The sequence below is a fragment of the Rattus norvegicus genome, chromosome 6 (assembly GCF_036323735.1).
Source record: "Rattus norvegicus strain BN/NHsdMcwi chromosome 6, GRCr8, whole genome shotgun sequence".
NCBI lineage: Eukaryota > Metazoa > Chordata > Mammalia > Rodentia > Muridae > Rattus > Rattus norvegicus.
In genome coordinates, this window is record NC_086024.1 from 5857568 (window position 1) to 5873802 (window position 16235).

At 37.4% G+C, this 16235-nt stretch overlaps 1 protein-coding gene, 1 long non-coding RNA gene and 1 pseudogene across 24 annotated transcripts in view; 2 read left to right on the forward strand and 1 right to left on the reverse strand.

The window, feature by feature from the left end:
• Positions 1–16235, reverse strand: part of Ralbp1l2 (ralA binding protein 1 like 2) — a 109040-nt gene that overhangs the window by 43904 nt on the left and 48901 nt on the right. The window contains 1 exon segment of the mRNA XM_063262722.1: positions 4779–4959. Within this exon segment, the coding sequence (XP_063118792.1) occupies positions 4779–4959 (181 nt within the window).
• Naa11-ps2 (N(alpha)-acetyltransferase 11, NatA catalytic subunit, pseudogene 2) lies at positions 55–748 on the forward strand (annotated as a pseudogene).
• The window catches only part of LOC108350029 (uncharacterized), a 58920-nt gene continuing 49678 nt past the window's right edge, over positions 6994–16235 (forward strand). For 21 of the 23 annotated variants that reach the window (XR_005505610.2, XR_005505599.2, XR_010052427.1 and 18 more), the window contains exons 1-2: positions 7002–7085; positions 7401–7588. This is a non-coding gene — a long non-coding RNA (uncharacterized LOC108350029). Of the gene's footprint in view, positions 7086–7400; positions 7589–16235 lie in introns of all 23 variants that reach the window. The other 2 variants (XR_010052426.1, XR_010052423.1) reach the window with 2 other exon arrangements.

The following is a 16235-nucleotide window of genomic DNA, read 5'->3' on the forward strand; positions in this document are numbered from 1 at the left end:
TGTCTTAAAGCAAATGGTGCTGGTGTCGCTTGTGCTCTGTGGCATCCTCTCTGATTCTCCCGAGTCTGATAGGCTTTTCTGCCGCCAATATGAACATCTGCTGGGCTCGGCCAAATGACCTGATGAACATACAACACTGCAACCTGCTCTGCCTGCCCGAGAACTACCAGATGAAGCACTACTATCATGGCCTCTCGTGGCCCAGCTCTCCTACATTGCTGAGGATGAGGTTGGGAAGATTGTGGGTTATGTTCTTGCCAAAATGGAAGAGGATCCTGATAACGTCCCTCATGGACACATCACCCCACTGGCTGTGAAGCGCTGCCACCTAAGCTTTGGCCTGGCCAGGAAGCTAATGGACCAGGCCTCCCAGGCCATGATAGAGGACTTCAGTGCAAAGTATGTCTCCCTGCATGCCAGGAAGAGCAACCGAGCGGCCTTGCACCTCTGTTCCAGCACCCTGAACTTCCAGGTTAGTGAGGTGGAGCCCAAGTACTATGCAGATGGCGAAGATGCATATGCTCTGAAGCGAGATCTCTCACAGATGGCAGATGAGCTGAGAAGGCAACTGGAGCTGAAGAAAGGCAGGTATGTGGTTTTCGGTTCCAAGGAAAATCAGGGTAGCACACTTCCTGGTTCCGAAGAGGCCTATCAGCAGGAGAACCTGGCTGGAGGTGACAGTGGCAGTGATGGCAAAGATAGCACTGGTGTCCAAGACAGCTTGCAGACCTTGGGGTCTGCCTCTTAGGACCTGCTTGAGCACTACGGGTCCTTGTATTTTAGTCATATTGTTCTTGGGAACCTTGTTCTGCACTCCTGTGACCCGAATGGCTCTCCTTTCGATGCTTAGCAACCTTCTGCATAACCTGTGTGATCATGGAGGCACACCTGGACACAGAACCTGTTGTGTGGGAGTCAAGGAGGCCTGAGAACTGCCATGCAGCGCCTTTCTTGGCTTCTTCATGCTGCCATCAGATTCTGTTCAGTGCTGTACTGTTTCTGTATATCCTGCAGGTTTCCAAACCCTGGAATGCTAAACAGGAAGTGGGGACAACTTGAGAATACCCCAGCATCCTGCCTTTGCCAGTGATTATCTGGGTTTTCCTTGGAGTAGAACCGTCAAGCTAGTCCTCATGCCCTCTCCCTTGTGGGGAGTTACCCGCTCTTGCTTTCTGGGAAACTGCCTGGCCTTGCCCTCCCTCCTTTTGAAGAAGAATGCTCTCTTTCCTAGTGGGAGACGATGATAGGTTCTGGACTAATACGGGAGCAGAATTTGTAGATCTTAAGGAAAGGACAAGCAGAAATTAAACTGCAATCTCTAACCTGAACAAATAAAAATATAAGGAGAAGAAAAAAAACCCAAACAAACAACAAAACAAAAAACAAAAACAAAACAAAAAAACATAAAGCACCTACCTACATGTGGAAATGGATATAATGAAGAGTAGAGAAAATCTAGGATCGTCATAGAAGGGGGAAAGTTGAGTTGGCATCCTGTACACAATCAGACTAAGATTGACTCTAATTTTGCAAACATTTTGGGATGATGAAAGCATTTGGTGAAAGGAGTTACTAGATACACACTCTTCAATGGTCACCAATAGCCATAGCCTGATTATTGTTTTCTAATTGGAGAATATTAGAATGAGTATGCTCATTCACTGGGAAGTGAATTACACTCCATTAATTTGACCCACAATTTCTGAAGTTATCATCCTGTGATCACAGGTCTGAACTCTAGGTCTTACCGAAAGGTGTAGTTGGTGTTGTGGTAAAACCAAGTTCTTCCTGCCCCAGAGCAAAAGACGACACATCCATTGCTAAATCTAAGCACAGTGGCACTTACAGAAAGCCACCTGTATCAATATTTCTTACCTGGATTTAGTTAAGGAGTAACTATATTGCTTTGTTTTTTTCCCATAATACACAAAGGAAATTATTTCAAGATTTTTTTTAATTAATTACATGGAAAAATCTTTCCAGAATAAGAACAAAAATATTGTTTGACTTAATAAAATCAATTCTGTTGTCTGTCTCCCTGAAATAGTCAGTAACCTCATTCCAGTACCTCCTGCAGAAAACCCGCACAGCACATACCACACAAGTAACCAAAAAGGCGGTCCTTTTTCCAACAATTTAGCCAAACAGTTAGAATAATGTCTTCCTATCAAGCACTCTGATATTATTAGAAGTGTTTTTAAGAAACAATAATCTTTGAAGCATAAATTTTCTCCTTTTGTCATTCTTTTTCTGAGTAATTTGCTCTCCGAGAATTGTACATTAAAATACAATGCATTTGATGATTTTTTTTGTCACTTTTTCCTTCCATTCTATCTCCTGACAGATCTCCTCCCCACACTCATGATTCTTTTTTTGTATTTTTTTAAAGATGGACCTAATATTATCTGGTGCATTTGCTGTGTAAACCTAGGTATTGAACTTTCCTTCAGATACTCGTGAGCTAATATGTGGCTACATAACTGAAGATAATGACTCCCTCTCAAATTCAGGGGACAGAATATCACAAGAATAAATCATGGTTCAAAAATCCTGTATCTAAACCTTTAATATTCAAAACATGGGAAGACTAATTGCACTACAGAGAAAGATTCCTCATATAATCTAATGTAACATACTATAGTTAAAATACAAGCCATCGGGCTGGAGAGATGGCTCAGTGGTTAAGAGCACCGACTGCTCTTCCAGAGGTCCTGAGTTCAAATCCCAGCAACCACATGGTGGCTCACAACCATCTGTAATGGGATCCGATGCCCTCTTCTGGTATGTCTGAAGACAGCTACAGTGTACTCATATATAAAATAAATAAATACATCTTTAAAAAAAAAAAATACAAGCCATCATGCAACATGTACTTCAAGATATACATACACACATGTCTCAATAATGAGATGTTTATATTTACATTTTATATTCACCATTTAAACATCTAAATATATATATATGCATATATAAAAATCAAAATTCCCAAGAAATGCTTGAACCTGAAACCTCTAATTCCAATGTCTGATAAGACATAATCTTCCTTGAAAATGGAAATAACGATAATCACTCCTTATAAACTTGATAAACTTCTTTCCATAATGTGAATGAGAATCTAAAAACAGTTTTAATTACAATTGCAACATGACAGAAGGGACCATATGTACTGCCTTTAAGAAAACAACCATTTCCGTTTCCTTTATTCTCAACACAAAGTTAAGTTCACTTCCTTCCATCAACTATACTTATATGGCAAATGATCAGTTTATTTCTTTTTACATTTCCGATGAGTTGATTACTATCTTTTAAAATAAAATGTGAAGATTTCCCACTGTAGAAAGAAAGGGAGTTGTGTACAAAAAAAAAGAAAGATGGACAGATTGACAGACACCCAGTCCATTCTTTTATTTTCAGCCTGCCTCAGACACTAATTACAATTTTCTGTGAAGGAGCTTACACGACTGATCAGGGTTGCCAGAAAAACGTACCCAGTTGGTGTATTTATAAAGTATAGAAGAACTCTCACCTGAATATTTTATTTTTCTCACAATCTGTGAAATGGATCTTCTGGAAAATGATTCACTGATGATCAGAAAATTTAACCCCTGCCCCCCCAAAAATGGAATAGACTATTTTATTGATGTCTGTCTGATAAATTTATGTACTTATGAGAAAACCACTTAAGATATTTACTTGATAGTATCAATACCAGCATCACATCTTCTAGAATAATATGAAGGCTATGATCATAAGCAGTGGAGATTATACATGATGTGGTCCCAGAAAACATCTCTATGGTCATAATTTCTAATATAACCAAGTACACAGTTTCATTCAATCACAACAGTTTTCTCTAGTGTCTGTAGAATCACCAAGCAAGACTTAGTGCCAGCAATTTCCCTTGTTAGTGGAGAGATAGAAGCTGCTTCCTGTCTCTTCATGCTAATCTGGAAGCTATGAGGTCAGGAGGCTTACATGTTTAGCCCCTTATGACCAACAATCTTGCTTCTGTAATCTATTTGTAAACACCAAGCAAGAAGGCTCCTGCTTATCATGAATTTAATATTTTATTTAGAGAAATGTGTCACTATATAATTCACAGGGCTCTCATTACGAGGTGTAATACTCCTAAGTTAGTTTTAAAAAAATGCTAGAAATGTGGGCACATGCCTGCATAATTGTCTCCTTGGTAGCTTGTTGCTAATCTTTCACCAGATTCAAACAGCAGAGTAGTACCTTAATTAATTAATTTTTTAAATGTGCCCAAAGAATGTGTCAAAATAAATTGAGAAATATATAGGAGTAGTCCAGTAAACATCAACCCTACTCAAAGAAGTATATGCCACTAAGGAAACTTGAAAATAAGAGAAATCTCCCCTAGGATTGTCAATTAGATTGCTTATCTAATACCAAATACACATTCCTGAAAACACAAATACAAGCAATATTATACTGACTGAGTAGGTTATATTTAAGTACTTAGAAACTGTACATATATATGTATCCATGCATATCTATTATATATGTGTATCTTATGTTAGCTTACATAGAAATAATGTGTAAGAACGAGTAATAAAAAAAACCAGAAAGCCATGATTTCAAAAGAGAACAAGGAGGAGTATATGTAAGGATGTGAAAGGACATGGAAGAGGAAAAGGAAGGAGAATGTGAAGTAATTATAATCTCAAAAATAAAGGAAGTTATAAACAGTTTTGTACCTTAAGGCCTTTCCACTGAGTAGCCTCTTATAGTAAGGAAAGCATGGTGCGTATACTTACAGTTTACTGGATACCACCAAAATGTCATTGAACAAGGTCAGATATCGTTTCTTTCTTTTCCACCCTCTTCGGATAACCGCAGCACCTTGGCAAACCACGGTTCGATTTTCTTCTCCTACATCTTCCTCCTTAGTTGTATCCATATTGAAAAAAAACCAATTCTCCTGATGCAGAGCTCCACCTAGAGAACAAGTATTCAGTGGATAAGTTAAAAACCAATATTCATACTGTATTTCAAAGGGTGAACGGTGTTAAAATGCAGACTAAGTTTTCCAAGCATGATTCTGTTGAGCTATAGACAGCTTTAAAATGTAACAGAAAATATGTCGTGTATGAAGGGAACTATTGGGAACGTATTGAAGAAGTAGGATCTTTTCAGAAGTGTCATGGGAATAGTTTGAAGAAGTATAGTTGGTAGGATATAGAGCAATGGTTCTCAAACTCTAAATGCTACAACACTTTAATGCAGTTCCTAAACTTGTGGTGATACCCTCCAATAAAATTATTGCATTGCAACTTTATAACTGATTTTTTGAAAGTTTTATAAATCCTAATGTAGATATATATTATGTCAGATATCAGATATGATAGTCTGAGAAAATGCTACAACTAAACCTTTGTGAGATAACATTGTAAATGTGCTGAAAATAATCAGGTTATCTTGATTTAAACCAGTTAGGTCTCTGGCAGAGTCTCAGAATTGCCAGGCTTGGTCCAGCTCAAGATACAGGAAAGAAAGATTCCTGATAGTTACGAACAAAAACAAAAAAAAAAAAAAAAAAAACAAACAAACAAAAAAAAAAAACAAGAACAACAGGAAAAATGAAAACAATACAAGCATTCATCAAAAAATTTGTGAAATTGGTCTTGTCTAGCAAAGGTAGACATTTCCCCTGACTCTGGCAAAAGGGACATAATGCTCTCCATTGACTTGTTCATATTAGGATATCAATTTTGATTGCAACCTTCTTTATTCTTGAAGGGGGTAATCATACTTGGTATAAATTTAAAATCCCACATCTAGGTTACAGACATTTTCCAACATCTTCATCCCCTTCTTCATTATACTAACTCCTAACATGTGCTAGAATCCCCTTCCTCTCTTTGTGAGCCCTTTTCTGTGACCAAACTATCTCCATTTTCTCTTCTGATAGTCTTCCTCGTCTTTTCCCAGACTTGGTCAAGCCTGTTTCTGTTTTCTATATTCTGAAATTTTCCATGTGCCTCTGAACATTTTTCTCTCTTATCCATAATAAAATTGTTCCCTATAATAAGGGAGTGGCTTCTGTTTTGGTGGTTTCTTTATTGTGCCCTGCTCTTTCAGTTTGGATATTTAAAACATATAGTTACTCAAGTGACTATAATTCATCCCACAATATATGTTACATCTTTCAAAGAATATGTACAGAAATGTCATAGCTTTCACTTAGAAAGGACTTAAGACTCACATGAATCAAAAAGAGAACAGACAATAGTTGCCATCACACACATCAAGCAATATTATAAAAATATGTTTAAAAAATAGTACTACCTCAGCTTCATGAACAAAATTTTAAGTTAATGACCATGTCATGAAAGTTGTGCATGTCTCATCTGAGTCAGTGTTAAATTCTGAGCATTAGATTCCAAAGGGCATAATGTGTGTTGGAAACAATAACAATTTCTTAAAAACCAGAGAATTCTTAGATTGTGGGTTAGATTTACCAGTTTCTTAAAATAAAAATCTACAGCCATGGGGGGTAAAGTAATTGGATTGAGCATAAAATAATCCTCACTTCTAACTTGTACAGTTTTTAAAACTTTACAGAAATTATTCTCCTGTGTAGCACAAAATATACCCCTCTCCATGTGATAACTTTGTTTCTGTAGAACATTGGTACTAAATATTGCTACAATGATTGCCCTATCAAAAAACCACTGCTGAGTTGTTATTTCATATGATCTTGAATAATCAAGACAGAACATTTCATGATACCATAAGTCTATCATGAGAATCAAATTATATATATCTATATCTATATCTGTATATAGATATAGATATACCTTTTTAGTAAAGCCTGCGATGAAGAACTTATCAAACAATGTGAAATTTTCGTTTGCCTTCCTGCCTCTAGACACCAAACTAGTGACTACAGTGGCTAGAAAACTACTGAAGTCTGAGGATTCTGTAGTTGTCAGGCTGAAGGACCATTGTGATGTCAATATTCTAAGGCACATGTCATCTGGCAAAGTGACACGTGCATTTCATTTACTCTCCCTGTGGCTTTTAAACATAATTTTTGTACACAGGTGGAACCACAAGTGTTTGTAATGAATAACATTTTCACAACTATAAATATATATATATAGATGTAGATATACCTATATGATATAGATGAGATAGAAGACAGATACATGGATGGATGGATAGATAGATAGATAGATAGATAGATAGATAGATAGATAGAGATAGATAGATAGATAGATAGATAGATAGATAGATAGAGAGGGATGGATGGATGGACAGATGGACAGGCAGATAAATGGATAGACAGACATGTGTATAAGAAGATATTGGTTTAAAATATTGTGAAATGCATATGAATCTTCAAAAATTGTCAATTTTTATTTTTTCAACATAAGGTTCCTTATGGAAAAGGTAGCATGGAGACTTCTTTAACACTGAGAACCTTAGAACTGAATAGACACAAAATCACAAGGAACTTTAAATTGTAATGTGATTTCCTGACATAGAATCAGAAACCTTCACACACTTCTGTGAAGCCAGACATCTTTGAAGGATACAGAGGACACACAGCTATCAATATATAGTAAGTATATATTTATATTTTCTCTATATTTATAGAGTGAAGCCTAAATTAATCTAATTTGTAAATTAAAATTATTACCTATTAAATTAGTTAAATTATTATTACTAAATAACTCAAAGTATTTGAACTTATACCCAATTTGTTTGGTCTTAGTCAGTCAAGTTTTTTTTAAAACAAAACACAGTAAAAAAAAAAAAAAAAAAAAAAAAAAAACAGAAGAAATACAAGACCAGCATACACTTTTGAAATTCTCAGGAAACTTTTTCCTAGTTTGTGTCCAAAGATTAACATCCACAGGTTATCTTGTCTAGGCATTTTTCTGCCTGTCCAAAGGACTTAGATTTGGTTCCTATTGTTGACTTTTGGTGGCTCACACATCTTACAACTCTATCTTCAACTCACCCTGCATCCTCTTTTGGTCTTCATAGAGAGCTCCATGTGTGCCATACTTTTATATAAAAATTTAAATAATTTATAAAAATATTGGCACTCCCTTAGTCATAGAATATGGTAACACATCTTAAAAGTAATTGAAATGAATTGTAATTTTGTACTTTGTAATTAACTGAAGCTTCACTTAATAAAATACTATAAAGTTTCATAAATTCAATAATCCTGACATACCTGCACATCAGGCATATAGAAGGACATTCTGGAGTATGGTGTTGATAATGATTATATCAAGAGAAAAAACAGTTAAGTAATGATATAGTCAGCTTATATTAATCTGATTTTGTATGAGAAGATCAATGGAACATGTCTTCCATGATATGCTGCTTCTGGTTAAATGTAAGAACCTATGTTTAATTCTATATTTTCTTTCCTAGCAAGCCTTGGATTACCTCTTAGAGATCAATCCCTTTCAAAACAACATTATTTAAAGTCCAGATTTAACCTAATTTTTCAGTAAGTAGGAAAATCTCTGCCTTGCAAAAGATAAATCATATTTTCCCATATAGAAATTATCTCCATGTTTTAAAAGTCTAATTGTATCTATTCTAGAAAATACATATGATACATTCAGTGAAGCTTGGTTATTATTTGCTTAACAGCTAATATCCATGTGTAGGTGATATAGGACATACTTGTCTTTCTGGGTCGAGGATACCTCACTTGGGATGTTTATTTTCCAGTTCCATCATTTGCCTGCAAATTACATGATGCCATTTTCTTTAACAACTGTGTAATATTGGAATATGTAAAGTATCAAATTTTATTTATCCATTCTTCTTTAGAGAGGCATCTAGCTCATTTCCACTTTCTGGTAATTGGGAATAGAGCAGCATTAAATATGGTTAGAGAAAGTCTCTCTCTGATATGATGAAATATGCTTTGGGTTTATGTTGAAGAGTGGTATAGCTAGATCTTGAGATAAATTGATTCCCAACTTTCTGAGGAACCTCCATACTGATTTTCATAGAGAATGAAAAAGTTGGGGCTGGAGAGATGCCTCAGTGGTTAAGAGCACCGATTGCTTTTCCTGAGGTCCTGAGTTCAAATCCCAGCAACCACATGGTGGCTCACAACCATCTGTAATGAGATCTGATGCCCTCTTCTGGTGTGTCTGAAGGCAGCTACAGTGTACTCATATACAATAAAATAAAATCTTTAAAAGAAAAAGTTTGGGGTTGGGGATTTAGCTTAGTGGTAGAGCACTTGCCTAGCAAGCTCAAGGCCCTGGGTTCGGTCCCCAGCTCCAGGAAAAAAAAAAAAAAAAAAAGAAAAAAGAAAAAGTTTGCATATTTTTATTGAACACCAATTTTTTTTTTTATTTTTCTGTACTTTGTACATTTGTCCTCTATAGAATGTATTGTTGGTTAAATATCTTTTCCCATTCTGTAGGCTCTTGATTTGCCTAATGACAGTGTCTTTTGGCATGTATAGCTTCTTGGTTTAAGGAGGTCCCACTTTTATTAAATTTTGGTGATAGCACTTTCACTAATAGAGTCTTGTTCAGAAAGTTTTCCCTTCTGTCAGTGAGTTCAAGGTTATTCATTACATACTCTCCTATCATATTGAGTATATCTGGCTTATTGTTGTAGTTTTGTTGCATTTGTAGTTGAGTTTTGTACAGGGTGATAAGTATAAACCTATTTTAATTCTCCTGCATGCAGACATTTGATGAAATCTACCATAGGTATGTAAATTTATGTCTGGCTTATCAGGTCAATTCTTTTTATCACTGTGTCTGTTTTGTACCAATACCATACTTTCATTATATCACATTGTTATAGATATCCAGTTCGTTCTCATCCTCTCTCTCTCTCTCTCTCTCTCTCTCTCTCTCTCTCTCTCTCTGTGTGTGTGTGTGTGTGTGTGTGTGTGTGTGTGTGTGTTTACTTCCATTTGAAGTTGAGATTAGTCCATTCAAGATCTGTGAACTGTACTGGAATTTTGATGGGGATCACACTGAATCTAATGAATACTTTTGGTTAGAATGACCATTTCTTTTTTTTTTTTTTCTTGGACATTCTCTTTATCTACATTTCAAATATTATCCCCTTTCCTGGTTTCTCCTCCAAAAAACCCCTATTCCATCCCCACACCCCTGCCTCCCTGAGGGTGCTCCAGCAACCTACCTACCCACTCCCTCCAGCCTCCCCAAACTGGCATTCTCCTATACTGAAGCATCAAGCCTTCATAGGAGCAAGGACCTCTCCTCTTATTACTGCCCAACAAGGACGTCCTCTGCTACATATGCGACTGAAGACATGGGTCACTCCATGTGTATTCTTTGGTTGGTGGTTTAGTCCCTGGGAGTTTTGGGGTGTCTAGTTGGTTGATCCTATTCTTCCTATGAGGTTGCAAATCCCCTCACATACCTCAGTCCTTTCTCTAACTCCTCCAATGGGGACCCCATTCTCAGTCCAGTGTTTGGCTGCAAGGACTTGCCTCTGAATTTCTCAGGCTCTGACAGAGCCTATCTGGAGACAGCTTCTGTCAGCAAGCAACTCTTGGCATTCCCAATAGTGATTAGGTTTGATGACTGCATGTAGGATGGATCACCATGTGTGGCAGGCTCTGGATGGCCTTCCCTTCAGTCTCTGCTCCACACTTTGTGTCCGTATTTTCTTCTGTGATTATTTTTCCCCTTCTAAGAAGAACTGAAACATCCACACTTTGGTCTTTCTTCTTGAGCTTCATGTGGTCTATACATTGTATCTTGGGTATGCCAAGTTTTAAGATTAATATCCACTTCTCAGTGAGTACATATCGTGTGTGTTCTTTTCTGATTGGGTTACCTCATTCAGGATGATATTTTTTACTTCCATTCATTTTCCTAAAACTTTCATGAAGTCATTGTTTTTAATAGCTGAGTAATTATCCATTGTCCAAATACACCACAGTTTCTGTATCCATTCCTCTGTTGAGTGACATGTAGGTTTTTTTCCAGCTTCTGGATATTATAAAAAAGGCTAATATGAACATAGTGGAGCATGTTTCCTTGTTATATGTTGGAGCATCTTTTGGGTATATGTCAAGGAGTTGTATAGCTGGGTCCTCAGACAGAATTGTACCTAATTTTCTGAGGAAATGACAGATTAATTTCAAGATCATTTCTTAAGACTGTTCTAAGATCAAGAGACGACAAATGGGATGTCATAAAATTGCAAAGATTCTGTACGGCAATGGACACTGTCCTTAAGACAAAATGTCCACCAACAGATTGGGAGAAGATATTTACCAATCCTACATCTGATAGAAGACTAATGTCCAATACATACAAATAACTCAAGAAGTTAGACGCCATAAAATCAAATAACCCTATTAAAAATGGGATACAGAGCTAAACAAAGAATTCTCAACTGAGGAATTTTGAATGGCAAAGAATTACCTAAAGAAGTGGTCAACATCCTGAGTTATCAGGGAAATGCAAATCAAAACAATCCTGAGATTCCACCTAACACCAGTTAGACTGACTAAGATAAAATTTTCAGGTAAAGGCAGATGCTGGCGACGATGTAGAGATAGTAGAACACTCTTCCATTGTTTGTGGGACTGTAAGATGGTGCACCCACTCTGGAAATCAGTCTGGAGGTTCCTTAGAAAATCTCTGGTGGACAGGGGTATGTAAGCCTTCTTTTGGAGACAGAGTAGGAGGAATTGGATGAGGAGCCATGGGAAAGTGGACCAGAAGGAGGATAATTACTGGACTGTATATAAAACAAGCCTAAATCAACAACAACAATAGTAAATAATAATAATAATGAAAAGGAGGAGGAAGAGGAAGAAGAGAAGGAGGAGAAAGATAGAAAATCTTCATGGAAAGGGAATGGTAACCGCAGGGCAAGACCCCACCTAGTTAATCTTCCAACTTTTGAAAAAGAATTTTTAAAAACTTTAAAATAGCTGTATTGTTACATGCATTTTACACCAGCCCTTGAGGTGAGGAGATAGCAGAGTGATGTTAAAGCCTGCCTGGTCTACAGAAATTAAACAGAGACATAGACAGACTAAGAGAAATCATGAACCAAATGGACTTAACAGATATTTATAGAACATCCTATCCTAAAACAACAGGATATACCTTCTTCTCACAACCTCATGGTACTTTCTCAAAAATTGACCATATTAGTCATAAAACAGGCCTCAACAGATACAGAAAGATAGAAATAATCCATGCGTCCTATCAGACCACCACAGGCTAAAACTGGTCTTCAATAACAATAATTGAAGGGAAGAACGCCCACATATACATGGAAGGTGAACAATGCTCCACTCAATTATAACCTGGTCAAGGAAGAAATAAAGAAAGAAATTAAAGACTTCTTAGAATTCAATGAAAATGAAGGTACAACATACACAACCTTATGGGACACAATGAAAGCTGTGCTAAGAGGAAAACTCATAGCTCTGAGTGTCTGCAGAAAGACACAAGAGAGAGCATATATCAGCAACTTGACAGCACACCTAAAAGCTCTAGAACAAAAAGAAGCAAATACACCCAGGAGGAGTAGAAGACAGGAAATAATCAATCTCGGAGCTGAAATCAACCAAGTAGAAACAAAAAGGACCATAGAAAGAATCAACAGAACCAAAAGTTGGTCCTTTGAGAAAATCAACAAGATAGATAAACCCTTAGCCAGACTAATGAGAGGAAATAGAGTGTCCAAATTAAGAAAATCAGAAATGAAAAGGGAGACATAACTACAGAATCAGAGGAAATTAAAAATATTATCAGATCCTACTACAGAAGCCTGTATTCAACAAAACTTGAAAATCTGCAGGAAATGGACAATTTCCTAAACAGATACCAGGTACTGAAGTTAAATCAGGAACAGATAAACCATTTAAACTACCCTATAACTCCTAAAGAAATAGAAGCAGTCATTAAAGGTCTCCCAACCAAAAAGAGCCCAGGTCCAGACGGGTTCAGTGCAGAATTCTATCAGACCTTCATAGAAGACCTCAAACCAATACTATCCAAACTATTCCACAAAATTGAAAAAGATGGAGCACTACCGAATTCCTTCTATGAAGCCACAATTACTCTATACCTAAACCTCACAAAGACCCAACAAAGAAAGAGAACTTCAGACCAATTTCCCTTATGAATATCGACTCAAAAATACTCAATAAAATTCTGGCAAATCAAATCCAAGAACACATCAAAACAATCATCCACCATAATTACGTAAGCTTCATCCCAGACATACAGGGATGGTTTAATATTCAGAAAACCATCAACATACTCCATTATATAAACAAACTGAAAGAACAAAACCACATGATCATTTCATTAGATGCTGAGAACGCATTTGGACAAAATTCAACACCCCTTCATGATAAAAGTCCTGGAAAGAATAGGAATTCAAGGCCCATACCTAAACATAGTAAAAGCCATATACAGCAAACCAGTAGCTAACATTAAACTAAATGGAGAGAAACTTGAAGCAATCCCACTTAAATCAGGGACTTGACAAGGCTGCCCACTCTTTCCCTACTTATTCAATATAGTTCTTGAAGTTCTAGCCAGAGCAATCAGACAACAAAAGGAGATCAAAGAGATACAGATTGGAAAAGAAGAAGTCAAAATATCACTATTTGCAGATGATATGATAGTATATTTAAGTGATCCCAAAAGTTCCACCAGAGAACTACTAAACCTGACAAACACCTTCAGCAAAGGGGCTGGGTTTAAAATTAACTCAAATAAATCAGTAGCCTTCCTCTACACAAAAGAGAAACAAGCCAAGAAAGAAATTAGGGAAACGACACCCTTCATAATAGTCCCGAATAATATAATACACCTTGGTGTGACTTTAACCAAGCAAGTAAAAATCTGTACGATAAGAAGTTCAAGCCTCTGAAGAAAGAAATTGAAGAAGACCTCAGAAGATGGAAAGATCTCCCATGCTCATGGATTGGCAGGATTAATATAGTAAAAATGGCCATTTTACCAAAAGTGATCTACAGATTCAATGCAATCCTCATCAAAATACTAATACGATTCTTCAGAGAGTTAGACAGAACAATTTGCAAATTCATCTGGAATAACAGAAAACCCAGGAGAGCTAAAACTATCCTCAACAATAAAAGGACTTCTGGGGGAATCACTATCATCCCTGAACTCAAGCAGTATTACAGAGCAATAGTGATAAAAACTGCATGGTATTGGTACGCAGATAGACAGATAGACCAGTGGAATAGAATTGAAGACCCAGAAATGGACCCACACACCTATGGTCACTTGATTTTTGACAAAGGACCCAAAACCATCCAATGGAGAAAAGATAGCATTTTCAGCAAATGGTGCTGGTTCAACTGAAGGTCAGCATGTAGAAGAATGCAGATCGACCCATGCTTATCACCCTGTACAAAGCTTAAGTCTAAGTGGATCACGGACCTCCACATCAAACCAGATACACTCAAACTAATACAAGGAAAAGTGGGGAAGCATCTCGAACACATGGGCACTGGAGAAAATTTCCTCAACAAAACACCAGTGGCCTATCCTCTAAGACCAAGAATTGAAAAATGGGATCTCAGAAAACTGCAGAGCTTCTGTAAGGCAAAGGACACTGTTGTTAGGACAAAGGGACAACCAAGAGATTGGGAAAAGATCTTTACCAATCCTACAACTGATAGAGGGCTTATATCCAAAATATACAAAGAACTCAAGAAGTTAGGCCGCAGGGAGACAAATAATCGTATTAAAAAATGGGGTTGAGAGCTAAACAAAGAATTCACAGCTGAGGAATGCCAAATGGCTGAGAAACACCTAAAGAAATGTTCAACATCTTTAGTCATGAGGGAAATGCAAATCAAAACAACCCTGAGATTTCACCTCACACCAGTGAGAATGGCTAAGATCAAAAACTCAGGTGACAGCAAATGCTGGCGAGGATGCAGAGAAAGAGGAACACTCCTCCATTGTTGGTGGGATTGCAGACTGCTACAACCATTCTGGAAATCAGTCTGGAGGTTCCTCAGAAAATTGGACATTGAACTGCCTGAGGATCCAGCTATACCTCTCTTGGGCATATACCCAAAAGATACTTCTACATATAACAAAGACACGTGCTCCACTATGTTCATACCAGCCTTGTTTATAATAGCCAGAAGCTGTAAAGATGCCCTTCAACAGAGGAATGGATACAGAAAATGTGGTACATCTATACAATTGAATACTACTCAGCTATCAAAAACAATGACTTCATGAAATTCATAGGCAAATGGATGAAACTGGAAAATATCATCCTGAGTGAGGTAACCCAATCACAGAAAAACATACATGTTATGGACTCACTGATAAGTAGATATTAGCCCAAATGCTTGAATTACCCTAAATGCACAGAACACATGAAACTCAAGAAGGATGACCAAACTTCAAATGCTTCACTCCTTCTTTAAAAGGGGAACAAGAATACCCTTGGGAGGGACTAGGGAGGCAAAGTTTAGAACTGAGGCAGAAGGAACACCCATTCAGAGCCTGCCCCACATGTGGCCCATACATATACAGCCAGCAAACTAGATAGGATGGATGAAGCAAAGAAGTTCCAGCTGACAGGAACCAGATGTAGATCTCTCCTGAGCAACACAGCCAGAATACAGCAAATACATAGGCGAATGCCAGCAGCCAACCACTGAACTGAGAATGGGACCCCCGTTCAAGGAATCAGAAAAAAGGACTGGAAGAGCTTGAAGAGGCTCGAAACCCCATAGGAACAACAATGCCAACCAACCAGAGCTTCCAAGGACTTAGCCACTACCCAAAGGATATACATGAACTGAACCTGGGCTCCCACCTTATAGGTAGCAATGAATATCCTAGTAAGTGCACCAGTGGAAGGGGAAGCCCTTGGTCCTGCCTAGACTGAACCCCCAGTGAATGTGATTTTTGTGGGTAGGGTGGTAATGGTGAGAGGATGGGGAAGGGAAGCCCATATAGAAGGGAAGAGTGAGGTGTTAGGGGGATGTTGTCCTGAAACTGGGAAAGGAAATAACAATTGAAATGTAAATAAGAAATACCCAATTTAATAAAGATGGAGAAACAAAGAAATATATCTAATAAAAAAATTGTAAAAAATGTAATTTTCAAAAGGGGGTTAAGCAACTTGTCATCAATCATGAGGATCCAAGTTCTATCCCATGTGGTAGGAGGACAAACTCCCCACTCATTGTCCTCTGACCTCCATATACTCAC